Source organism: Phalacrocorax aristotelis, chromosome 7 (genome assembly GCF_949628215.1).
Source record: "Phalacrocorax aristotelis chromosome 7, bGulAri2.1, whole genome shotgun sequence".
In the NCBI taxonomy this organism is placed as follows: domain Eukaryota; kingdom Metazoa; phylum Chordata; class Aves; order Suliformes; family Phalacrocoracidae; genus Phalacrocorax; species Phalacrocorax aristotelis.
In genome coordinates this window covers 27,481,620-27,508,603 of record NC_134282.1, presented here as the reverse complement: position 1 = coordinate 27,508,603, position 26,984 = coordinate 27,481,620, and the positions used below count along the sequence as shown (strand labels likewise).

Below are 26,984 nucleotides of genomic sequence, written 5' to 3'. Positions count from 1 at the left end.
AGTGGGTGAAACAGGACTGGTCTTTGCCTGGTGACCCAGTGTGGAAAGCTACTGGGTTCACCAGGCTGTTGAAAGCTATTAATTTCCTTTTGTGCTAGCTACCAGCCTCTTTTCAACACAGCTGAGGTTAGGGGGCTGTGAGGAACTGTTACTAACAATAATCTGTCAGTAACAGGTCATTTTCCTACCATGGACAAGGACTTTTATTACTTAATCCTGTGATTTATTAGCTACTAGCCTTGATGTGTATGAGCCCACTGGGACAGCAGCTCTACCACTGGGCAACATTGACCTGCCCCTGTGTTCTTCATGGTTTTGCTTCTGTTTGAACAAGTAGGAAGGTTTCTCTGAAATATCCTTTACCTTCCCAAGTGTGCTGCTCTTTCTGAACAGCGTAATTCTGTTTGGGAACTTTTCCTGGCAGGACTGCATCCTTTGGAAAACAGATGAAGAAAGGATGCATGTGTACATCTGCTGTGTGAAGTGAAGGGTGGGTGGATAACAGAGCTGTGCTAAGATGCTCTGGCACTTGGCATGGCAGCCCCGTCAGTTCCCATTTGGTGCTCCTCCATTCATGTTGATGTCTATTGATTAATATGCAGGAATTACCAGGATTGTCTGCATTTTGTACCTGCTAACAGTGGCAAAGACCTCCTTGCACACTCTAGGTTTTGACAGCTATACAGTAGTTGCAGAAGTCCTAAAATCTCTCCTTGTCTGTGCTCCTCTTACCAATTGCCAAGAACAGGAATGTGCCTTGTTTAGGAACAGTTTCCAGAAGCATGTAGGAATGTGACCCTGGTATGAGAGATGATAATTTTCCCAGGGAACACTCTGTCTGATCTGCTTTCCCACTGCAGCATTGGGGAAGATAGGGACTGGAAGAAAGCACAGATGGAGGGTCAGCATGAGTTGAACTTGATCTGCGGGCACAGCGTAGCGGCTTAAGTGCCAATGACCAGTGCTCAGAGAAGATGCTCTTATAATGTGCAATCCGCTGGCAGACAAGGTACATAGTGCAGTATGAATAAACCTAATAATGTAAAAATGACCCTAAAGAGACCACACCATGTGCTGTACCTGTTTTCCTGTGGAACTGATTTTACAGATTGAAAATTAAAGTAAAACAGCCACATGGAAGTTGGGGCTAAAATACTCAGTATAGCGCAAAAAGAGATTTGGGCTCTTAGGGCTTTGACAATCTTAGTATTGCTATTAAAAAAAAAAAAAGGCAGAATTTGGCACAACTGAAAGAGCATAAACGACTTGTTTTATTTGGTGGAAATGAGAGTTTCCATAGATGGAAGATGGTCATTTTTAGCAGGAAATAAAGATCTTGCACTATAAAAATAAATACAAACCCGGTACATTTTTCCAGTGTCATATGAAAAGCTCTTTTTTCTTTCCCCTTCAGGGTAGCATCCAGGTTTTAAGGCAAATGAATCGGTGCAATTCTAGAGAGCTCTAAGTGACCTCTGCAGTGAGTTAATGGGACTGATTTTGTTGGTAAAACTGGGTGAAAGCTGAATTGCAAATTGGAAGAGGGATGTTGTCTGAGGAGGAAGGCAAGCCTCAGTCTCCCATGAGTCTAAGCATTGATACTCGTATTAAGAATTCAAGTGTAAAGGACTGGTTTGAATCGGAAACTCATATTTTCATTTTCCTTTCTTCTCCCTTTTTCACAGTTGTCTTTTTAACTTTGTGTATTTTCCGAAGGAGTAGTAACTTCTTAATCCACACATAGTCCATTTTACCCTCTGTGAGTTCAGCAATCGTGTTTGAAACATACAGTGACTTTGCTGGTTTGTGATTCTTGCTGATGAACATTTTAACATATACCAGTGTTCATTTAACTACTGCTGTTGCTGGAACAAGAGCAGAAGTGGATAAAATGGCTGGGTCCTCATTATAATCTCACCCAATTTTTCTTCCTGAGTTTTTGGGTTCATATGCTACCAAGAACTTACTCCACTCTACAGAAGCAGATGTAGCAGTTAGCTGCGGATGGTGGATGTTTTCCCCGCCTTTGACATATGGGATCAAGCTGAACTTTTTGCCTGCACCAACATCATTCTCGCAGCTATTTTATTTTTTCTAGTTGCAATTCCTCGGTCTATTGAGGCCCAGAAATTCCTGTTGTCCCTGTACCCAAGTCATCAACTGTTTGGAATAATCCAGGATCTCTTTGGGGGATTTGTGGCTAGTACCTTCGAATGTAAAACTATATTTGAACAGGATGTGAGTAAAAGGAAGCAGTCAGAATGAGCAGGTGTTCTCATACACCCACTTTCAGCTACTCAGAGAAATGTATCGCATCAGAAAAACTATATTTAGCAAAGTCGTATGTCCCCCTGGCCCCACCTCCCCGCACAGCATGTCTTCAGCCAGCTCTGTGATTGGGCCTGTGTGATCTTAACTTGTTTTGCCATCTTTTGTGGTCACTGAGCTCACCAAATCTACTCTGATAACAAGCAAGTCCTAATGCATATTTGCCCAGACTGTCACTTTTTTTGCTGAGAAGTTTCTGGGCAGCCAGAATATGCTGAAGGAGGAACTGAGCAGAGACGATAAAGTTGTCTTTGATGGCAGGAAGACCAGAGAATGAAGTTTATGCTCCGGCTGTTGGGTGGAGGAAGGTTGCTCAGTACAGCAAAACACCAAAGGGTGAAGTATAGCAGATTTCTCTTTAAAATTTGGTCTAATATAAGGAGTCTTTTTGGGACTGCCTTTCTAATCCAATTATTCACAGCTGTTCATTGGGGAAGGACGTCCAGAGACATCCAGTCCATTTTTAGAATGCAAAATGGGAAATTTTCTTTGATTGGCTGTGTTGTTTGTGAGCTGGCCTGATTTGAAATGTCAGTAAACTGGTGTTAGTTTTGGACAGGGGCATGTGGGTCAGCATGAGGGGTGGGGTTAACAGCTGGTATGAGGGCATATGCTGTATGAGGAAGAGGCAGAGGAGATAAAGCTAAACTCTGGAGAAGCGTCAGGAGAGCATCAGTATTTGCACAAGATAGCCAATGAAGGTGTGACTTTTTTCAGATTTAGATTGTTTTAGATTTAGAGAGTGAACAAGCTTGAAAATTGAGAGTTTCTCTAGTAGAATTGGGATGGCTGATTTGCATAGAGGGCACATAACAGTCTGCAAAGGGGTGACCTGGTGGGTAGTTGATTGTCACCATAATTTCCACAAAAGATCTTTCTGGGGTTTTGTACACAGTGAGGAGTCTATAAATTAACCTGTGCCCTGATTTGAAATGTCGTTAAGCTTTCCTGCCATTCCCATTCATCCTTATGGCTCTTCAGGATTGATTAGAGGGATTGGCAGCTTTTTTTTTTCCTCAGGACGGTTGCGCTCTTTTGTTGGGCTTAATAAAGTCACCATGTGGCATGTGGTAAGCTCTGGGTATCCAGTTCTCCTAAGGAATGAGATCTAAAGAACCGCACCCAGAAGTTCAACAGCATTTAGGATCAAAAAAGTATGTTTGTTTTTAATATTTCCTTTTTAGGAAGAACAAGCACTTTTGATTTACATAATTGCTCATATCTAGATAAAATTCTGAGCTGTTTCAGGGCAGGAACACTCAGAGTTCTGTCAATCCCCAAACAGGCCAGAAATGTATGAGATTATAAATAAATTTAAAAACTTCTAATTGCCTTTTTTAAACTTCTAGCAAGGCAGCCCCCATCCTAACTCAAGAGCAATCAGATCATTGTTTTTGTGCTCTCCATTTATATGAGAACAAGAGGTCACTGGATGACATTACTGCTTTGTAAATTTAGAACAAATAAAAGGAAATGCTACTTCACCTAGTGCGTCGTCATCCTGTGGAATATACTGTTCCAGGATGTTGATCGAAAGCTGTAGCTGGAACATAAAAAATAGCTGGACTGTGCTCATTTCTAGCCATGTTTGCCAACAGGGATAACCAAGCCTCGTGTTCCAGAGCATCAGCTAATTCACGGATGTAGCCGAGAGCAAACACCCTGGACTCCCTGGCTGGGAAAGGACAGCTTTTCAGGGGGAAGATTGCTGTGGCTTCTTTTGGAGATGACAAGAATGATTTTTTTTTTTTTTTTTTGGTGCAAGGTGTTAGACTGATCATCAGTCTCCTCTAGGCAGCACAGTGTATGTAATAGCCTTTCTCCCTCTGTTAGTATCCTTCAACAGGTGGATGCCTGGAGTTGAAATTACTGGCTCAAGTAGAAGGAGGTAGAAGTGGTAGGATGAGTGTTTTTCTTTCCCTGTGAGTGAGAGGATGTTTCTGCTAATCTCAGTTCTGCCCTTATTCAGGACCAGTGTTGTGGCATTCCTGTTGCACATCAGCCTGTGCAGGTAAGAGACCAGTGGCTGCCTGCAGCACAGGGAAAGCAGGAGTCTCTTAATGCTTACAAGGTACCTGGTGTTGGCTGTTGTGTCTGTGAGGCTGTAAGAAAGGCAAGAACTGTTGAATGACTCTGCGAAGCAAATGTCCCTATTAACATGTTTCTGGATTCCTAATTATCCTCATTAAAATGTTTAACTGTAACACCTGCATGTTAATCAGAAAAACAGGTTTGTTTGGTTTCTTAATTTCCCCAAAGAATTGTTACACTAGTTACGTTAAAATCTTATCTGTCCTTCACAGTGAAGCCTGAATTATACTTAGAAAATGAGTGAGGTTTGAGATTGTATTATTTTATTTCCCACCTCTGATGATACCAATAAATCCCTGTGCAAATGTTGCTTTAGAACTAAGGGGGAATGCTCTTCATAATTTTATCTTGCACAAAGTTACATTTTATTTGCAGTTTTGTAGTTACACAATAGACCCTTTATTTTAATTCTGTGACTCTGTCTGGATGATTCAAGTATGAAAATCTTCTTGATCTTTTTATTTGTCCTCTTGTCTTATAAACTTTAAATTTGTTCTTTGAACAGAGGATTGTCCAACACTGAATGTGGGAATTTTTAAATTTTTAAGATGATGCAGAGGTGACTTAAGAAAGAATTAATGATTTTGTATATTGGACAGTTTCTCCAGTGATCCAGGAAGTCAGTAGCCTCAGAAATTAATTCTTACCAAAGGAGCATCTGCATTTTGGTATTTTATGCCAGTATTTTAGATTTCATGTCTTGCAAGGTGATGTAAAAAGGATACTAGGTACTTTGCATTTGCCTCCCGCCCCTCCCCCCCCGAAAAGAGAAAGAAAAATATGAAAAGGGACAGCACTGAATAGGAGTGTTGTGAAATGGGATTGTGGTGATGATAAATTAATTTTACCAACCGTTATAAATTTTTTTTTCCCCCACTGCCCAAGAGCATGCCAGTGGCTTGTTGAATGAACTGGCACTTCCTTATAAAAACTGGCTGGTTTTAAAGCGACGAAAGGTCCTTAGATGCTTCATCCTAGGATGTTTTGACTTCACATAGGGTACTATTGTACATAGGCAATTATAGATGTTCTTGTCTTTGTCGCCAGAAAAAAGCAGAGTCCTGCACTGTCTGAAAAAATTATTTGAGCTTGGTTTTACTTCCAGGGAAAAAGCTGCTTCCTTTTAGCAGAACTCCAGAGATGCTGCTAGTTCTTCTCTAACTTCACACTGATATTTGCAGTAGTGTTTCATGCTCCATAAAAGGTGTCTCTAGGGTAGCCTTTCTTATATAGCAGAGGTTTTGATGGAAATACAGTTAACCGTCCACTTTTCTTTTTCCTTGGGAAAGTAGAAAGACCCCTCTGACTACCTTCTTTGGGAAAAAATTTTATCAGAGCTGGAATTGTTTAAAGGAAGAGTCAGGGAAGAGGGAAGGACTTCTTCCTTTTTATTTTAGAATTTTATTTTATTTTTAGAATTTTATTTTTAGAAAATTGTAAATACTTACTTCTGTTTGCTTACAATTGATACATATCGGGTCATTTTGTCCGAGATGGAACTCTCCATGCCAAAACTGTGTTTCTAATGTGAATGGCCAGTCCTTGCTTTAAAACGATATTTAGCTCCATTCATTGCCTACTTAATGTGTCAGTAGCAATCTTTTCTAAGTTTGGTAATGTCTCTGGGTAAAGTTAGTGTTACTGCAAGTGAATGTTACAGTCTATCCTCTGAAAAGGTATTTTGAAAATGGAAGAACTTAAAATGAAGCAGAAATTTACAAGCATATCTTTTTGGTTGACATTACATACACATTTCTTAGTGGATGTGCTGATGCACTTCAATATTGACTAAAAGTTTCATTTCAACTTCAGAGGCTTTTATTTCTCATCTGTTCTGTGACTCATAATGAGAGAAGCGAGAAACAGACTAGAAGTTAACAGGGGTCATGTATTCAGATGTTAGGGTACAATTTGCTGGAAAAGCAGATGATGTAGGCAATTTTTTTTAATGTACAAAATGTGGAGGCCGCAGGAGAGTCTGGGCTGCTGGAAGTTTTTACAATTGACTTAAAAGGGAGCCTTTTGATTTTTGTTAATGGTGCTCAACCTTAACGCAGCTTTTCTTAAATCTTGCAAACACTTCAGTATGGGTCTAATTTAAGAAGTCAGTTGGGTGGAAATCAGTACAGAGGTGTACAGAGGGAGACAGTGTTCATAAGATAAGGTAACAACAGTGTGGGGAAGAAAGACTTTTGTCTTAGGAAGAATAAATGTTGATTTATAGTCAAGTCAGACACCAGCTGAGTGGGCAGTCCTTTGGACAGCAGATGTGGTCCTCTGAATGGCTAGGAGCTTTTATTTCTCTTTGCTGCTGCCATCTGACAAAAGGAGAGAGCATTTGGTGGTAGGCTACACGGAGAGCTGTCCGCCTTCTGGGCAGAGGGGAGCTTTGGCCATCCTGCATGTCTTCTGCTTGTTTATTAAAATGCGGAACTGTTTATTTAACACAGGGCAACTAATGCACGGAATTTAGCGCAGCGTAGAAACACACTGAGAAGAGTATTTTTAGAGGAAGGCAAACTCACCACAACCTCAAGCTGCTAGTGAAACATTTGTTGGAATATCTTCTATGTAATAAATGTAGAACAAGCCCTCAGGAAACATGAGAGTTCAAAATACAGTGATTTCTCTTCTAGATGGCTTATTTGGTTTATCTTCTAGATAGCTTATTTTATTTGATTTCTCCCCTCCTCCCTCCCCACTTGTCATGACTCTAAACAGGTTTTTAGTATGATGTTACAGAGCATGTTATCTGATTTATTAATAGCTAGAAGATGGTATATATTATGGAGTTAACAAAATATTTTAATGTCATTACCAATTTCAAAAGTCATTAAGTACTTAAAAAAACCTTATGCTAGTTCTGCACATGTAATATATTAACTTTCACTCCTCTGTGCTTGATTTGTGTTTTGCTGTTATTTGAGTCTGAGAGATTTCTTTATTCAGTTCAGTATTGGGAATGACAGCTAAAATCTCTGTGGTTCTGTACAGTTATGAAGGAATTAAGATATGTTATGGTGAAAGAGAAACATGGTTGAAAGACGCAAATAATTTCTGTTCTGTTTTGCAGCTCATTGCTTCTGAAAATAGTCTGCTTCAATAGACTACACTAGTGATAATGTGTTCTCTTGCTGTGTCTCACTGACATGCTCAGAATACACGCTATTAATTATCTCTCACTTTTCAGGTTATCACTCCATGTCGGAAGCTCATCCTTTGTGCTGATAACAGAAAAGAGATGGAAGATTGGATTGCAGCACTGAAGACTGTACAAAACCGTGAACATTTTGAGGTAAGAGGAAAATATGTTCCTTTGCACTCTGTGCCTTCTCCCCTAAATAACAGCTTGTTCCGAGATTGGAGTCAGCTTCCAGTGAAGTTAATAGAGGTTGTTTTTGTTGACTATAAGGGGTATAGTGTTAGGCCTTCTGTAAAAGCTATCCCAAATACACTGAAGTGATTCTCCAAAGAATGCTTGTGGCTTTGTATACTCTCCCATGGTAACTCTGAGAGCGCTTTTCAGAGTATAGGTAGGTTTTGAAACACAGTTCTCCCATTGTCTTCTCACTCTTCAGTTATCCTCCCTGTCCTAATTCACATCTTGCCAGCTTGGTATTCTGCCTACTGCAGTGCATCTGTTTGCTTTTTGGGGCTGTAGTTAGACCAGCACTGCCACCAAAAGAAGCTGTCTTGTGTTTTCCCCACTCTAATGCTTGTCTTCCTGTTGTCTCCTAACCTGTGCTGGCACAAGCATTCCTCTGCCATGCAGTAAACCAGGTTGGGGAACTGATCTTGCTGAAAAATTAATCCAACAAAAACGGGGAAGGGAAGGATCAATTCTCAAGCAGATAAGTTCTCCAGTTCATTTCCCTACACATACTTGCAGTGAGACAAGGATGGGAGGTAGGACAGGAACAGGAATGAAGGTGTGGCTTCTTCTTTAGGTAGTCTCTTCTGGCTTAAAGACCACCTTGAGTTACAGCCATATTGTGTATAACCTGCATGTGGTCTGCTCTTCCCTAGTAGAAGTGTTCAGTTTCTGCCTTTCCTGACTGCTATGTGCAAGTCTTTGTTTTAAGTCAAAAAAGTCTTGTTGCTTTACTTTAGACTTTGCTGTAATACATTTACTTTACTAGTCTACCCAGTACAGCATGGACCATTTCTCAGGGATGCATAACTGGTACGCCTGCTCACATGCTCGACCAACGTACTGCAATGTGTGTCGGGAGGCATTATCCGGAGTCACATCGCATGGGCTCTCATGTGAAGGTAAGAGTGCTTTCTTGTTTCCTCTTTTGGGAGCGCTATCTTTATAGCTCAGTGCCAAGTTCCAGAGATAATTTAAGAGGAATGTTGTTAACAGTTTGCAAAAAGATGTAGAAAAACGGTGCATAATAAACTTGAGAGAGCTAAGGCTGTGTATGAGACTGGAGGTCTTTTCTGGACCTGATGCTGAAACCCAATATACCCAAATATTGCCATCCCTTATTAAAATCATGCATCTGAAGTGAACAGGTATGTATTTCTGAGATATCAGAATATGCATAAGAATAGTCCTGTCCATAAGAAGAATCATATTTGTAAGAACATCCTTGTTAAGTGTTTGAATGCCAGGAAGTTATTCTTTTGCAGCTTTGGCGTAGCAGGCACACCTGGCTGCGCACAGCTCATACTTCTAGCATGAATGAGGTTACACCCACACTGTGTAAAAGGATGCAGGAGTATATGACTATGTAAATCATGTCAAAGTTAACAGGGTGATAACTAAGCTTTGTACAAGCAACTGGCAAAAGTGACAAGGCAAGAATTAACAGCTAGCTCATCTTACTCAGTATACTTAGAGCTGATAGTTTTGGCAGTGCTAACAAGTGTGTGCCCATGCTTTCTTCTGGAGCCAAATATGGTTACTTGGGAAAGCTTTTGCACAGACTGTCATGTAATATGTTCTGAGTCAGGATTAATATATTCTTCCTCTCTAGTGTGCAAGTTTAAAGCCCACAAGCGGTGTGCTGTGCGGGCAACCAATAATTGCAAGTGGACAACTCTGGCCTCTATTGGAAAGGATATCATTGAGGATGAAGATGGGGTAGGTGTTAGTCTTAACTCTTCTAGCCTTATCTTGATGTGGAAGCGCTGGCATGTGCTCTTCAGCTTTCTTCACTGTACGAATAGCAGATTCTGCCTTTATATGTTAGCAATGTGGGAAAGGCCTTTACTGTGAAAGCATAAGATTCTGTGAAAAGTCCAGTCAGGGTAGCGAGGACTCCTTAATAGAAAGAGACTCCTGCTATGGACTGGAGGAGTTGAGGTTAAATAACTGGAGGCATGGGGAACCTGGTCTGAGTTTTGGCAAAAGGAAGATAAATGAGTGGTTGGAACAGTACGTTAGCATACGGGATGTCTGATGCAAGTCTGTGTTTCCTGGGTAGCCTGGGGCGAGTCACATGGTCTCTTTGTGCTTAAGCGTGATGTTAAAAGCCACAACAGTTCCTCAGGTGTTTTCTAGAAGTTGCCTTTGCTGTCCTCAAACAGTGCATATAAAGACTTACCTCTCTGTATGTCTCAGTACCACAGTGCATCCTGCGCCCTTGAGTTGCACTCTGGAAAGTCCATATTACTTCTCTTCCTCTGTACCATCTGCAGATCTCAATGCCACATCAGTGGTTGGAAGGAAACCTACCTGTGAGCGCCAAATGTACTGTGTGTGATAAAACCTGTGGCAGCGTCCTACGTTTGCAAGACTGGCGCTGCCTTTGGTGCAAAGCCATGGTGAGTTCAATAAGCATGATCATTTCAGTAAAAGGATAGTCTTTGATCAGGTCTGTGGTGTGTTCTTTTAATGACCTTTACTTAAAATGACATCTCAAACCGTGGTGTCAGTATTTGCCATGAAGGATGTTATTGTTCTTTCTCCAGATGATAAAAAGCCTGCAAGAGACAGAAATTCAAATTTGTGTTGAAAAGTATCACTGTGATGTATAAAAGTAAGACCTGAAATAAATATCTACCTTCTCTGCAAGCTCATTTTCTTTTGGTAGTGAGCTTTCATAGAAGAATCTAATTGCACTAGATATGAATCAATGCCTCAGGCTTGGGACATGTTGGGTTTTAGGGAGCCATTATTTGCCATTTCTACAAGTTGAAAAGGTACAACAAAAAAAATGACAATAAAGAATACTAAGCTATTTTAATAATAGCAATTTCCCTTCCCATTGCAATAGGTTTCTCTTGTCTAACCACTGCAGTGATGCAGATCTTGCTATTTTTCCAGTTGTCTATAAGATTAATAAGAGAAGTGTCACAAAATATGTGTTTATAATGTGGGGGGAGGGGGCTCAAACAACAAGCAAACCCTCTATCTTGCAGTACCAGAAATTACTTAAGTGCCCTACTCTGCACTGTATTTCCTTTTTTGGGTGGCTTTATTAATCCCTTCTTCTCTTACCTATTATGTCACTCATGTCTTCTTGCTTTATTTTTTGCTTTCTCATTTTCTTGAATTCCCAGCTTTTTCTTTTGTTGCTACTTTTGATCTCTCAACTGAGGCTAGGATTTTGAAAGCAGAATGCCTGAAGGCTCTTAAAGCTGCATAATCTGTTATGTAGTCCTCTTAGCACTCGAAGTGCTAGTGTTATAAATTCAGATGGCAGAAAAAGTATGTAGTAATGGAAAGAGGAGAATTAGTAGAAGACTCTGATTAGATAACTTTATTGATTAACATTTTCTTGGATTCTCCCCCTCTTCCTTTCTTCCCTTTCCTTTGCAGCCTCTTGTTGGGTGGTTTTATGAGTTATACCACAGTGCCCAAAGGAATCTGAATTAATGGGTTTTGGTGTTTTTTTTCAGGTACACACAGCTTGCAAAGAGTTGTTGCCAAACAAGTGCCCTCTTGGGTTGTGCAAAGTATCTGTCATTCCTCCTACTGCTCTTAACAGCATTGATTCAGATGGTAAGTATCACTAGTAAGTAATGCCTTCTTTCGCTTCCTCTCAGTCACAGTCCCTTCAGCTAACACTATTAATGCCAGACTCTGTCAACTGAAAATTCTGCCTTTTGGTGTTGCTGAAATTCCAAACTGGAAGGTATTGCTGAAGTATGGCGGTGAACTGTCTGCTTTGCTTTTGCATTCAGTTTATTACCCTGTAACGTCATTATTTGCTGAGCTGCAGCTGTTAAAATTTATTGAAAACAACAACATTACAGAAGAAGTTTGGAAAGGTTGGGGAAGCTGAAAATTTTGGAATACTGCTAGAAGATAAGTGTGACATTTGGCAGCATGAGGTGTGGTTCATGCTGGATTCAGGGCTGTGCACATTTGGTGTTTACCCAGTGAGTGCCATAAGCACAAGGAAAGTATTAGTTTCTTCATAGCTGTGCTGGGGTGTGGGATGTTGGGTTTTTTTGTCACTGCATCTCCATGGGCAGATTCACATCTCTTGGATTTTCCGCCCTCTCCCTTCCCTTTTCCCCAACAGGTTTCTGGAAAGCTACTTGTCCCCCTTCTTGCACGAGCCCTTTGTTGGTCTTTGTCAACTCAAAAAGTGGAGACAATCAAGGTGTAAAATTTCTACGAAGATTCAAACAGCTACTGAATCCAGCCCAGGTCTTTGACCTCATGAATGGAGGACCTCACCTTGGGTAAGCAGATGTTCTATGGAAGCACATATTCCTTGTAAATACCAGAAAAGTACAAGTGATTTATTTGATTATAAGCTCATCCTCAAATATAACAAGGAACCTATTCCTCAGAGAAAAGTGAACACACATGAAGTTCGAACAGATTTTCCCCACTCTGTGTTTAGTGTTATCAATTAGCTAAAATGGAAAATGTTGTTAAAAAAGGTCATTATTTCCATTCATTAGTAACAGCAGGACAGCTTGAGGGGGTTTTGGGGAATTCCGGAAACACTCCTCTGGAAGAAGACCAAGCATGGAAAGCCTGAATCCAGAAGAAAATGTGTCAGCAAACAGACTTCTAACAGGCATCCTGATGTAATGTTAACAAGAGTTAACTTGAGTGAAATCAGGTGAACAGACAAATGTCATAGCAAATTTGTATTGTCAGAATGAGATTTATCTAGAAATAACTTACCTGGGGAGTATGTGAAACTTCCATCCCTTAAAGATGTTATGGTGACATTGGGTAAACATCTCTTATGAATGCTTTTGGTAAAGTTGGTGCTTGAAGATGTAAGGATTTTCTCTACTACAGTAAATCCTGTTTAGGTAATAATAAAAAAAACCCCCAAATATACAAAACCAAAATAAAAGCCGGCATTAGTTCTGGAAAATCTTCAGTAAGAAGCACAGTTTCAAACAGCTTTAGGAGAGGTTGTTTTTAATATTCTGGAAAGGGTGAAAAGAGAAATTCGCACTTGTCTTGCTGGTGAGTTGTTTGCCTGCCTGCAGGACAGACAGGGTGCCAAAGCATTGATTTATGTTGCTTTCCCAGAAGGAGAACTAAAGCTTGTGAGACTTTACATCCTCTTACAGTTGTCTGCTTACTGAATGACTGCATAAAGTTCCCACTCTTCAAGCTTTGCTTTAATTGGTGTGGCCTTGAGTGCGAAGGCAGTGACATCAGAGCACTCCAGACAGTGACAAATAACTAGTGTTGGGCTGAAGACAGCAAACGAGCAACAAGGAATTAATTCAATGGATAATGAGCTATCACATGCTTGTTTCCTCTTCTGTTCAGACAGAAGTGCTCTGCTTTAGTAGAGGAATATGTCTGGGACATATTTCTGTAGTGAATAGCCATTGTAAATTGCTTAGCTGTATTTAGAATTCCTTATTTATAATCATTTTAATTAAACTGTAAACAGGCAGCGGCCCATATTCATTGTGAAATCAGAGCTTACTTTAAGCAAATCTGCCATGTTTATTACCTAGTTCAGAATTGTTTATGGTTTCTTTCTATAACAGCTGATTGTTCTCGCTTGCTTTTTTCTTTCCCTTCTCTGTAGTTTACGCTTATTCCAGAAATTTGACACTTTCCGGATTCTAGTTTGTGGTGGGGACGGAAGTGTTGGCTGGGTTCTCTCCGAAATTGATAGCCTCAATCTTCATAAGCAGGTACCTGCCCAATGAGCTTGGTTGGATGAAAGAATGAAGGAATAGCAACAGCATGGGTTGAAGAGGACTTTCTTTGATCATACAGATGTAGTTTGCCCCAGCACTGAAGCCGCTGAAAGTTTACCACACCAGTGTTCTTGCAGTAGTTTTCTGCAAGAAGCAGTACCAGGCTAATTCGTTATTCCTAACTCCACTGCTCCCCCACAACTCCCTCTTGCAAGATCCAGCTTTGGAGTAGCTCTGAGTTACTCCTGCTCCATTGCTAGCAGAGACGTATACTCAGAAAGGGCTGCAGTTACAAAATGGAGAGTTCCGCAAGGGTAGTGCTCCTCATCTATTCCCTTTAATTCTCATGGTGGTGTTTCTGAGTCCTCGGATAGACAGAAACTTCATTGGAGCAGAACTATCATACAGTGTTTAATTTGTTTGCATTTTGTCTTGGAGATGTCTATGCTAATTTTACAGATAAAGCAATAGCACCACCTGATGGTTAAATAAATACATCTGCAGAAGGGGTTACTTTCAGTAAGATGCTCCTCAGGATGGTAGCTGTAATACACTCCTCTCTCAATTAACAACTTAAAAGTAGAGGAAATTTTTCCTTACTTGGATGCTCTTCTAGTTGTTCTCCCCATTGAATTACTTTCTCCTCCCCCTGGGACTAGCTGTTTCTCAGTGGCTGATCTGTGTAAGGAATCAGTCATGTTACTTGTGGCTGTTCGTGGCTTGTGTTTTCCCATTTGAATATCAGTTTTGGTTTCCTTTTCTCTAATGCAGTGCCAGCTAGGGGTGCTGCCCTTGGGAACAGGGAATGACCTTGCCCGTGTGTTAGGCTGGGGATCTGCTTGTGATGATGATACCCAGCTCCCGCAGATCCTGGAGAAGCTGGAGAGGGCCAGTACCAAAATGCTGGACAGGTGAGTAACCATCACTAATATCCTCCCCCGCTCAAGAGCTGTGTGAAAATACCCTTCCAGGAGAACTCCGCAGTTCTTGATTCTACCCAGCTGCTGAACTTCTTACTAATGCCAGTTAACATTTTTTCTTTGATAATCCACTGTCACCCTTTAGCAACAAAAGGTAGCCTGGCTTTCGGTGTCACTGCTGCAGAATAGTAATAAGTGAAATTGTCTGATGTCCAGTGTCCTTCCTTGTGTACCAGAGTTCTCATCAACTGAATTTAACAGCCTTACAGTTACGGGTTTTTTTAAGCTAATTTTTTCTTGGTAAATTTGGACCAGTTTATCTTGAGTTTGGCTTAGAAATAAAAACTGAATGCTAAAATGGACATCTTTACCTCTAGTATTGATATCACCTATATATCTTTGTACATTTAAAAAAATGCTCATTGTCTTTAGAGTTGCATCTTGGCATCTGCTATGTTGAATCAAGTAGTGCCCACAGAATTTCTGTGAGAGAGGGAAGAAGTACAGAAAAGGTCCTCGTGCTGTAGGATACTTGATCATAGTGTCATCCCTTCCTCTTCCCCTAGTTCAGCCCCTCTGTAGTTCCATTACAACCTTATGGCTTCTGTACATCGGTCATACCCCTGCCAAAATGCAGTTTGTTCTGCTTGAGGTTGTAACCTGTTATGTCCTTTGGATAAAGGAGGAAATCATCTGCCTTGGCGTGACAGCTATGATGTCTCCTTTTCAACAGGTGGAGCATCATGGTGTATGAAACCAAACTCCCTCGCCAGGCCTCCACTTCCACAGTCACTGAAGATTTCAGTGAGGATTCTGAGGTACCTCATGAGATGCAGAGAGCAGGGGACTGGGAGCAATGGTCTCAGAATAGACATGATAGGAGGCAGCGGTTGAGTTCGAATGGAGCAAGCCTGAGCTATGACGTGGGTGAAGCAGGAACTACAAAGATCCTGGGTCTTTAAGTCAACGAAGTGTTATGAAGAAGGATGGAGGTTGGGTTACCAGAGTCAACAGCCATAATGGGGAATGGGAGGAAAATGCTTCAGAACAGGATAGAGAGGAAATGATCGACTTTTGTCTCCTGTCATGACATCATGTTGTTGAGATGTGGAAAGCTGCATAGCAGTCATAAGAATTGTAAAAACCCAATTTTAGGTCCACAGTTAATCAGAGACTCTAAGAACTGCACTGCTGATGGTTTCTAGGTTCAGATTGAGATTTTCAGTGTGGAACTGAGCCCTGGACCACTGAAATTTTCTAGGATAAAAAGAACCTGTACAATGATAGGTACTCTCTGGGGAGCCAGAGTTTCACAGCATATATTGTAACATTGGGAAGCAGCATCCCAGTGGCTTGTTTCTGCCTGTCACCAGGTGCAGAAGATTCTCTTCTATGAAGACTCTGTGGCTGCTCATTTGTCCAAAATTTTGACTTCTGACCAACACTCAGTGGTCATCTCCTCAGCCAAGTGAGTACTTACAGAACAACTGCTTTAAGTGGAAGTTGCCCTGGGAAATCCTGAGACAATCCTTGCATGACTTTGTTTTCACTACCTCCTTTGTCTAGGGTGCTTTGTGAGACAGTGAAGGATTTTGTGGCTCGAGTAGGGAAGGCCTATGAGAAGGCAACGGAAAGCTCAGAGGAATCAGAGGTCATGGCCAGGAAGGTAAAATTGGAAAAATTGTTTGGGTTTCTACCTCTGAAGTAGGAAACTGCTCTGTTTTCCAAGAGCTAGGACAGCAGCAGTTCAGCAAACACTAAAAGAATGAGCTACCCGGTCTACTGTTAGTTCTACTCAAATGTTCTTCTTCGTCTTATAGTGCTCTGTCCTGAAGGAGAAGCTAGACTCATTGCTGAAGACACTGAATGATGAATCTCAGGCATCTTCATGCCTGCCAAACCCTCCTCCTACCATTGCAGAGGAAACTGAAGACGGTGATGGGTCAGGCAGTGCTTGTGATTCTTCTAGTGACCGCTCGGTGGGCTCGTCATGTACTGCACGGCCCCAGATATTTCGCCCCCGAGAACAGCTCATGTTGAGAGCCAACAGCTTGAAAAAAGCCATTCGTCAGATAATAGAGCATGCAGAAAAAGGTAACCTGTTAGGAGGCCTGCTTGTGACTTGTTGCAGGCTCTTGAGAAGTATAATTTTCCTTTATTCCAGAGGGAAGTAGGGTTCTTTATTAGAAACAGCTTTCCTGAGTTAGAGAAGCTATTCAGTAAGCCTGGGTGTTTAGTTTCAGAATCACCTCTGCCAAGCCCACCTGTTTGAAACGTGGCTTGGTAAATGTGCCTGAAGTCCAAGGTATGTTTTCTCTCATAGGGCAGGTTTAGGAAGTTACTACCCTCCCACACTCTGTTCATTTGCGTTTCCTGTCTGTCCCCACCCATACCACAGTTGTGTCAGCACAACCCTGTGTGGCCTTGCTGAAAAACATATCTGAAAATACTTGGGAAGAAAGTATTTTAAGTATTTTAACTTGGATTGTTTCAGAAATCTCTCCATAGTACAGCCCAGCAAAACAGTGCAGCAGTGCAACTGCAAGGGAGGGCAGGAACTTGTTAAAATAGCCTTGTCACTGGGAAAATGTTATAAAACTGCACCTTGATGCAAATCAGTTCTGTTGTGATGTGACTTTCTAGGCAGGTGACCTTCTTTTTCACATCTTGACCCTTATTTCTCTAGCCACTCACGCCTGTAGCTCAAAGTTTCATTTCTTTCAAAAGGCATCAGTCACCCAGATGTTAGTCGTAAGCTCAGTGGTTTAACTTAGACCAAAGGAAGTACTTAACAGCTTATTGCTGGAGATAAAAGCACTGAAGGTGCAGATGTGACATCCACACACACCTAAATGTAAACTGTGAACTGTGTAGTCAGTTACAGATCATTGCAATGTTGCGTGGATTTCCAGCACTGCAATACTGTATACAACCTATACTGAGGGCGAAGCTATACCAGACGATGGAAGTTGAGCAAACAGCTTGCTTCTGGTGAAGTAGGGGTATTGACCTCACCGCTGCCCCACTTTGCTGCTGTTGCTTACCTTATGCTAATTTGATGTTGTTGGAGTTCTTTTGGAGCCCAACAAAGTTGCTTAATCCAGCAAGAAGAGTTTATATTTTTGGCTAGTGGGCTGGATTGCCTTGTGAATAGTTTTGGTGAACTCCAGAGTCAGCACAAGGTGGGGGCTCATCCCCCCGCAGAGGCAGTGAGCTGGTAGATCAGCTCAGGGCTGTTCACAGAGCTGTGCCCTGTGAGGAGTTGCTGGGGAGGAAGACCTATTGGTTACATGCAAAGGAAGTTGTGATTTCTTTAGACAACCTACTAGCATTTAATGCTTACCAGCTCTTGGGCAAACTGCAGTTACGTTTCAAATGTATTTGTTCAACTTCTCCAAACTGTTTTTCTTCTTCCAAAGTATATAATCTGATTCTTTCCTTTGTATTGTTTTTTACTAACTGCTATTTTCTTCCTCCTGATTATATGCGTCATTTAATGTCCATCTGGTTAGAATTTCTGGCAGCATCTAAATGCAAATAAATAGAAGCCCATCACCTGTAGCACAGTTTACATCTCAAGAAGCCTGAGTACCTGTAGCATTAAAGGTGGACACTTGTATTTAGAGCCTCACTGCTAAAAAGCTCAGCAAAGAAAACAGGAGGCTAAGTCAGCCCAGTTCCAAAAGCTCTCCAGAGCAGAGCTTAGGTGAGACAAATGATACAGGGAAGATTTTTGTTATTCCTGTTCTTTCCTTTAAGGAGTCAGGGCCTTTAGAGTGCCATCCTATTGTTATTTACATTAGTGGGATGTCTTCCTTGCTAGAAGAGCTGTGAGGCACTCACCTATTTTCTCTTTGCAGCTGTAGATGAGCAGAATGCCCAGACCCAGGAGCAAGAGGGCTTCCTCCTTAGTCTCTCAGCCTCAGAAGAGGGCAAGGAGCTGAGGAATGAGGATAAAATCTCCCTGCAGTCATCCCACAGCAGCAGCTATGGAGTGTCCAAAGGGAGGAGCCAGCGGAAAGGTACTGCTCTGGGGCTGCCACCATGCAGATCGTGCCTGTGAATTACACCTTGTAAACAATGAGGGAGGTGTTACGTGTATTACTTTCCAAGTTCTGTTTTTCTCTAATTTTTGAGTGATTGCTCTTCAGATGCCAGGTCTTGCAGGTTTCTACACTCAAGGCTGTGCGTCATACACCCCACTTTTTGCTACATCTCTGATGGCTGGTCCATGATCTTAGCATATGGAGCCTAGGATTCAGAAATCTTCTTGCACCTTAGCCAGTAGTCTGCGTTCTCTTGGCTTTCAGTGCTCGGACAAGGATGGTCTTGAGCATTCTTCATGTCATTTACCTGTTGACATTTCCCTATAAGCCCCTGCCATCCTTTGCAGGTGACAGAGAACAGAAGCAAGTTTGGTTTAATAACTGTGTTATGTCAGTAATTTGTTAGAGATCCCTGGCGCTGCCAGATTTTGAACTTATCTGAGTATTGATTGGGAGCCAAATACCCTGTCTGCTGTGCTGCTGGCACCAGCTTTTTCTCATCTCCATTTCTAATATTTGGTAATTTGTGGGATTTTCTGGCTGCACATATGCCACATCCCTGTCTTTAATGACTGGTTCTGTCAATTTTTTTTGTTTTATGGTGGCTAGAGTGTTCTGCTGTTGGGTGATTCCTAACCCAGTCTTGCTGCTCGGCCTGTGCTGCTCTGTCTGCGTCTGGTCTGTGCTGGTCTGAATCGCAGCGTTATGTTTGTCGATAGCCATGTTTGTGTTGTGTTTTACAGTGTCAAAGTCTCCTTGCGAAAGACTAATTAGCAAAGGAAGTTTATCGCTGGGCAGCTCTGCATCTCTTCCTCCCCAGACAGGAAACCGGGACAACTTGCCAATGCTGAATACAAAAATTCTCTACCCAAGTAAGTGTAACACCCACCACTTCCCATTGAGGCAGCCAGCTGGAGTATGGGTGATGGCAGCACAGGCCGCAGTCGCCACATGAAAACATGGAATTGTCCCACCTGATGTCCTTTTGTGCAGGGTCCACTTGGAGAGAAATCCCTTTGTGGATAACTTTCTGCTAGGGCTGAAAAGTGAAGACTTGGAGGGAGCTGTAATAGTTTCCAGTTTATAGCTGAGACCTAGACAGATTTTTATTAGCACTGTGCAGTGGCAGAATTTAGATGCCAATTACAAGGAGGCACTGAGCTGAAAGTAAACCTGAGAAGGCTGATAGGATGCTGCTGAGAGAGGTTTCTGAAGAATGGCAGCCATAGACTGGGAGCAGCAGTCCCTTAATGTGAAGGCTGAAGTCACTGGAGGTGCACAGACCTAGCAGACTTCCACCTCCCACACCTTGTATAGCAACTTCTCCCCATCACCGTGGTGCTGTCCTTCCACCTCTTCCCCCAAACTGCTTGTCCAAATTTTTTCTTCTGGAAGCAGGTAATTTCCTTTCTCTCTGACAGAGCTGCTGTTTGTGGGTTGCCAGCTAATAATTTAAGAAGCAGGAGCCAGTAATTCTTGAGCAACTTGGAGAACTTCAGTCCTGCTCCTCTCTCTACTCCTTGAAGCAAGGTCGTTGCATGTCTTACGCTGGAACAAAAAAGCTACTGCAGTGGATACACTCCTATTTCCCATTTCCATGTGTCTGTACAACTATGCTGCTGGGCTTAGGTGGTGCCCTGTCAGTCAAAAACCCTGCAGGTAGCCCCAGAAACCCTTCTGCTATTGAGAGAGCTAAGCCTTCTGGAGTGGAAGAAAGCACCATTGCTATTTGCTTTCCCCAGTGGATGACAAGAGTTAATATATTCTTCCCTGCTGTCTTGTCTCTGAGATTGAAGTTACCTTTTTTCTGCCTGTTATTAATCACACTCTTCCTGGTGGTCAATTTTCCCACAGATATCCGTGCTGGTATGTCTGGTTCTTTGCCTGGGAGCTCTGTCATCAGCCGATTGTTGATCCATGCTGATCCCTTTAACTCTGAGCCTGAAAATCTGTGAGTATGCCTAGGAGGTTGAAGGGAGGGAGTGGGCATTTCCAAACAGACCTCAGCAGAGAAGCAGGTTAGTTTATAGAGCTAAATAATGGACTGCAGCAGCACAGAGTTATGCAAATGAATCCATATGCTGGGTACCAGTGGGGATCAGCTTATGTAGTTACACGTTCAGTGACACATCTGACTCACAGTAGAAGATTTTTAGGTTTTAGGTGAGATTGAAATCTAGGTCAGTCTTTCTACACTCAGAGATGGCTCTGACTTCCAATTAGTAGGCAGTAACCTGTGGGAGAATCTCTACTCTTACAGCAGGGAGGCCTGAGAAAAGGTCCTGGGCAGGCCACAACAAGGGGAGGCAGTTGGAAAATGTGATGTGAAGACATTCTCGGGCTGATTCTACTAAACTGTATAACAGTAAAAATGCAATGATACAGACTTTTTATCATGGGGTTCAATGCCCCTGAGATGAGTAGCTGACACTTTTGAGCCCATTTGTCAGGATCTCTGTAGGTAACACCCTATATAATATATATATTATATAAAAATATATATATTACATACAAATATTTTTAAATATATATGTATATAAAAGCAATTAGCATTGCTAGTGTTTTGTGCGACCTTTTACACAATGCCAGTGACCTGCAACATAGCTTTTTGTAAATGAAGTGTAGGCTTCTGAGTATGTTTCTGTGGCAAGGGGAGAATTCCTCTGCAAATCTTGCGGCCGTGAAGGCTTACAGACAGAGTCTACAGGTCAGGGATCTCTGCTGAATAGCCACTTTTGTGGTATTGTGCGTTTTAGGTAGTTCCCAGCAGTGCTTATCAGAGCACCTTGGCGTACAGCCTTCTTGTTCTTCATCTTTTTATGCAAGAGAATTGAGGTGGCCAGAGGGGGCATGTGAAGTGCTTACCAAATGGCACACAAACTTAGAAATGGGAGTTTTGTTCTTTTGTTTGGCAGTGAATGTTACACAGAGAAGTGTGTCATGAATAATTACTTTGGAATTGGACTAGATGCAAAGATTTCTTTGGACTTCAACAACAAACGTGATGAGCACCCAGAGAAATGCAGGTGAGTTTGGCTTGGGCTGACCTTTGGCTACTGCCAGCAGTGACTGAAACCACTTTATGTTTCTGTGCAGTTTCGAAGATGATTGTGCAGAAGTGTGCTGTATAGATACATTGTCAATCTTGTCTGCATAATCCTCCTTCGAGGCTTGAAATCATGATGGAGGAGGTTAGCTACTGATTTATTACTGATTCATTACACTGTTGTGGCTAGTATAAGATCTTTGAGTAGCTACGTCAGTGTGGATTTAGTGCATTGGTTTATTTACCTCATGATCTCACTCAGATCGTTCTCCTGGGTTTGCTGTTTAGCTAAAGAGAATCACATCTGGGCTGTAAATGCAACAGAGGTCTTGATCCTAACATAAAACAAACCACAGGTTTTGGCCTTTTGAATAACTGGGCCACTACAGGGTGCTTTGTGTAGCCTGGGATTGGTACATTTGCTATACTTGAGCCAATACTGGAAAACACTGTTGATGTCCTGTTGAACGAGATTGACAAGTTCTGTGCTAGGGGAATCTGTGTGTTTCTGGTAGCGTGTGTTGATCAGTCACACTCAATTCATACCTGACATTTATTTAAAGCCGAATAGTTTCCTAGCACAAGCAATGACCATTTGGAGTGCTTGACCCTTTTGGAAGCAAAGCACCTTTGTTTTAGGATGTACGAGGTACCATTTCAATGTGGGTTTTTTTTTCCTCTAAGTGAAAATGTAAGTGCTTATGCTAACTTTCTCTCTTTTGATTTTGATAGAAGTCGTACTAAAAACATGATGTGGTATGGAGTATTGGGGACCAAGGAGCTGCTACACAGGACATATAAAAACCTGGAGCAGAAAGTGTTGCTGGAGGTGAGGAGCTAGCATGTCCTTCTGTTGCTAAAACTGGGATGCCTAATTGCATCTCCTTCAGGCACCTTGACTTAGGTGTGGTGATTCTGCTTGGTGACGTTAGGGTGTTTCCCTTGTCTGCCCAATACAATGAACTTGCTGTATCTCACCCTGAGCTAGCTAAAAGTGGCTTTTCCTGGTTCTGGAAGATAACTTGTATTCTCAGCCTGTAATGGAAGTGTCATCCTGCTGGAAAGCATAGTGGTCCCCAGCTCAGTATTCAGACTTATGTTATATGTGGTATCTCATGTGAACACATCATTTTAGACAGTAGGTGCAGCGGAAAGCTGTTAATTTGACTACACTGTAATGTGCATCAAACTGAAAAAAAAAATATTCTTGTATGGGTCATGTACAGCATAAACAGGTGGCTTGCAGGAGGAGACCCTCATCACAGCAGGCTGCATAGGTGTTTTAGAAGTTTTATTCCCCTTTCTGGAGAAATAAACCAAGAGGCTTTACCAAGCCTCTCATGTATGCCCTAGTCCTGTTGGGGAAAAGAAGCATCAGTATCTCCCCTAAAATTCATGTCTGCCAAAGGAGAGATGGTTCATGAGACATTAATGGATATGTTCTACTCTGCTAGGCCAAGAATAAGCTGGAAGAAACCTGAATTAATTTTTACTAAGCTGTGGAGGCTGTTTTCTGTTCTTAGAGCATGTGTTCTGACAGGAGAGTCTGTCTCCTGCCATGCCGAGAGTGATGTTACCTTTTCTTCTGTTCAGTGCGATGGGAGGCCAATCCCTTTACCCAGTCTCCAGGGTATTGCTGTACTCAACATTCCCAGCTACGCAGGAGGCACCAACTTCTGGGGGGGAACCAAGGAAGATGATGTGAGTATTCTCCAAGGCAATACAGGAAGCGTTTTACTTAGCGTTGCTTTTGAAGTCATAGTCCCTGTGGACAGTGCTTGGAAGAAGAGGGCGAGGGACCTCTCTGCATGTACTTTCTCTGTGAAGCATATACGATGCTGAAATCCAGTCTTCAGCAGCTTCACACCCAAGCAGTTTGTAGTGATTCTGGGGAAAAAAAAAATATGCTGTCCTGGGCATTTGGACTTCCAGGAAGTGCTTTAGATTGACCTTCTCCCCTCAGACTGCGTGAGATGTAAAGCCTCTTGAAGGCAAAGGGAGTTAGATCCAGTCAGAAACATTGTATTATTTGAGATGAAAAAGTGCCTGCTCTCATAAGAATAATTATTGCCTTGATGCCTACAGCCTTGTTGTTTGAATTATGCTTTAGCTGTCATTGGAAGCACAGTGGGGATATCAAGGCTCCTTTTTCTGCCCCCTAGCTCACTGCAAATCTTCACCTTCTAGCCTTGTTAATTTTGTACAGATTAAAAAGCATAATTGAAAGCCAACCCCCAAAGGTTCACCAATAGGGGTAAAGAGAACCTCTCTAACAGAGCTGTATGTCAACTGAATTCTCTCTCCCTTGTATCTGGCTAGACATTTACAGCTCCCTCCTTTGATGACAAGATTCTGGAAGTGGTAGCAGTGTTTGGGAGCATGCAGATGGCAGTGTCACGAGTGATAAACCTACAGCATCACCGCATTGCACAGGTACCAGTTGCTTTTGTGAGCTTTTCTTGCCTCTCCCATCTCTAGTTCTTGATGTTTATGCCAATTTCAGCCATTAAGCCCTGCTTTGTGCTTTCTGTTGCCCATGGAAGGAGCATCCACCAGCGCTGCAAATCAGCATGTCCAGGGCAATTTGGGCATGGAATTGTTTGCTAGTGTTCATTGCAGTAAGAGTTAGACCTGCAATTCAAATACAGATTTGTAGTCCAAAGACAAAGCAAACGGTCCCTGCCAGGTGAGGCATGCTTGCCACCCAGGAACATGTGCTTCTACCTGGGAAAGTGCTTTGGAAAGGAGAATATATCATGCTTTTGGAAAACTGGCATTTTACAGCTTCTCTGATGCAATCACTTCTTGCAGTGTCGGACAGTGAAGATAGCAATCCTGGGAGAAGAGGGAGTTCCTGTGCAGGTGGATGGAGAAGCCTGGATCCAGCCTCCAGGTTACATTTGGATTGTCCATAAGAACAGAGCACAGACCCTCACCCGAGACAGGGTAAGAGCAGCCTTGCTTATGCTATATATATAGTACTCACGTTTCGGTATCACATACTCCTGGAGAGTGTGGCAATGGCCACACATGAAAGCTTATATTTTTGAGTGTAGGAAGCATATTTTGGTGCACACCATAAAACTTTTTGGAAAGAACGTGATTAAACTTGCATTCAACACTTGGGAAATCACGTAAAGTTTTTTATGCAAGCTTATTTTGCTTCCTTTTCTAGGTGCCTTGTGACAGCGTTTCTTAACACGCTTGCATGCTGTTTTTTCCACAGGACGCCTGCCTCACTGAGTGCTGCAGATTGTCTAGACTCAGCTGTTCAATATCTTAATTTCTCATTATTCTTCAATATGTGGCTTATAACTCGTTGACCAAGTAAAGCAGCGTCTTATGCTTTGTTCAGCAGTGTGTGTCTTTCCCATCTCATAATTTTGAAATATATCTGATGAGTACCAGCATGTAAGGAGTAAGGAGGTGTCCTTGCTGTTTTGCTGTATTACTGAATGTTGGTAAGCCAAAGGAAAGGAAAGGATAAAGGCCTTGCTGTGGCACAAACAGGCTTTATGGTTCCTCCCAACTCTCTAACTATCCATGCATAAACAGTTTGGTTGATAGCAGCTTTTAATACTTCCCAGCATAACACCCCTTCACCCAGCTTCCAGAGCAAACTGAAGTCCTCTGCAAAGGACTTGCCTGTTGAATAACAAGAAAAGAGAGAGCAAGCAAGAGGAAAAAGGGAAGGCAGCCTTATACAGGCCTGAGGCACACTGCCTGCCAGGAAGTTACAAGTATGAATCTATGAAAAGAACGCAAAGGTGGGTGTACAGAGGCCCTGTCATGGTAGGACAGGGTAATGCCCAAGACCCCTTAAGCTGGGAGAGAACAGTGGGTATTCATCATAGAATCATAGAATGGTTTGGGTTGGAAGGGACCTTTGGAGGTCATCTAGTCCAACCCCTGCAGCGAGCAGGGACATCTTCAACTAGATCAGGTTGCTCAGAGCCCTGTCCAATCTGGCCTTGAATGTTTCCAGGGATGGGGCATCTACCACCTCTCTGGTCAGTCTGTTTCAGTACCTCACCACCCTCATTGTAAATAACTTCTTCCTTATATGTAGTCTGAATCAATGCTCTTATATTTTAAAACTATTACCCCTTGTCCTATCACCCCTTGACACAAACGTTGTGGAGGAGACAGGAATAGTGTGCACAGTCTTTCCTGGAGGGTAAGAGAGCTTCTGCAATGTCACACTGAGAGTTGGAGCCGGAGTGACTGAAGGAGATATCACAGAGAACAAGGGGGAACAGGATTCCTGCTGTAAAGGTGGGAGAGAGAAAAGGAGAAGCAATGTATATGTGGGTGTGGTGGGAAAGGTGGAGTGAAGCACAAGAGGTAGAGATGACACACAAGTCCCTTGTGAGTGTGCTGGGGTGAGGGGCATCTGCAGCCATGGCTATGATTGTGCCATGCGACTCCTCATTGCCCGTAAACCCAGTTTTGCAGGCATGGAATTGCTGCTGAGGAAGAGGTTCCAGTTTTGCAGAGTGACATTCAGCTTTTGTCTTGACTGTGAGCTTATCCTTACTTTTCTTGCTGTCCTTTTGATCATCATTGCACACCCCTTCCTTCACAGCACGAATCTGTCCTATGCAGTAGATGAAGTGGGGTCCTCTCTTCACGTGCGTGACCCTGTACCTTTGGTAGCATTTTTCAAATGTGATTTGGGATATTTAGTTTCCTAAAACTGAAGATGCAAAAACTCAAATTCCCTCATGTGGCCTCATCTGGACCGTGGAAGAGTCATCAGCAAGGTTGAGATCAGCAGATAGCTTACACTGAGCTGACAGAGCCTGGTTTTGTCCTGTATGAGGAGCAGTAGGGGAAGGGAATACTTTACCACCGGACTTCACAGGTATTTGCAGATGCAGGAGAATGGCATGTCCCCAGAACCTTGGGTTGTCCAGAAAGGCAGTTGTGTTCTACTGGATGCCAGGTTTTCTGTTCCATCCATCTCCTCTCTCTACCCTTAGTCCTGTCTGTACCTGGTCTGTACTCATCTCATTTGACTTCCCATTTTCTTCCCCTTTCCCATCTACCCATCACACTCAATCCTTTCCTTTTCTGGCTCCCCAGGTGGTGATTTTTTTTTTTTTTCCATGGAAGCTTTGCACTTCTGTTTGTTACGCTCATCTTCTCTGAATTACTCTTCATATTTCAGTCTTCATAGTCCCTTCTCTTGTCTAACCTTCTCTCTTGTCATTTCTTGCGCTCATCGATCCATCTCTCTTTGCCCTGAGGCTCTGTGTTTCAGTTTTCATTCTTACTATACTCAGTTTTGATCCTTCTGCATTGGATCTGTTTTACTTCTTCCTGTACCACTAGCTGATGCCAGCAGGAATATCAGTACAGGTGGAAGTGGGACAGGTCCTAGCTCTGAGTTCAGCTGCTTGTCCCACCAATTACTGGGGAAGCCCAGTTTACTTCCAGTTAAGAAGGAGCCTTGAACATTTTTAATTT

The 26,984-nt window shown here is 42.4% G+C and overlaps 1 protein-coding gene across 7 annotated transcripts in view; it reads left to right on the top strand.

The window, feature by feature from the left end:
• DGKD (diacylglycerol kinase delta) overlaps positions 1-26,984 on the top strand; it is a 73,501-nt gene that overhangs the window by 37,102 nt on the left and 9,415 nt on the right. For 6 of the 7 annotated variants that reach the window (XM_075099418.1, XM_075099416.1, XM_075099415.1 and 3 more), the window contains 20 exons: positions 7,610-7,714; positions 8,559-8,691; positions 9,402-9,508; positions 10,066-10,191; positions 11,269-11,371; positions 11,898-12,060; positions 13,389-13,497; positions 14,275-14,414; positions 15,157-15,241; positions 15,797-15,891; positions 15,990-16,089; positions 16,244-16,517; positions 18,284-18,445; positions 19,213-19,341; positions 20,324-20,420; positions 21,385-21,495; positions 22,248-22,344; positions 23,109-23,216; positions 23,835-23,948; positions 24,327-24,461. In XM_075099418.1, the coding sequence (XP_074955519.1) occupies positions 7,610-7,714; positions 8,559-8,691; positions 9,402-9,508; positions 10,066-10,191; positions 11,269-11,371; positions 11,898-12,060; positions 13,389-13,497; positions 14,275-14,414; positions 15,157-15,241; positions 15,797-15,891; positions 15,990-16,089; positions 16,244-16,517; positions 18,284-18,445; positions 19,213-19,341; positions 20,324-20,420; positions 21,385-21,495; positions 22,248-22,344; positions 23,109-23,216; positions 23,835-23,948; positions 24,327-24,461 (2,493 nt within the window). Of the gene's footprint in view, positions 1-4,208; positions 4,340-7,609; positions 7,715-8,558; positions 8,692-9,401; positions 9,509-10,065; positions 10,192-11,268; positions 11,372-11,897; positions 12,061-13,388; positions 13,498-14,274; positions 14,415-15,156; positions 15,242-15,796; positions 15,892-15,989; positions 16,090-16,243; positions 16,518-18,283; positions 18,446-19,212; positions 19,342-20,323; positions 20,421-21,384; positions 21,496-22,247; positions 22,345-23,108; positions 23,217-23,834; positions 23,949-24,326; positions 24,462-26,984 lie in introns of those variants that run through there. The other variant, XM_075099419.1, reaches the window with a different exon arrangement.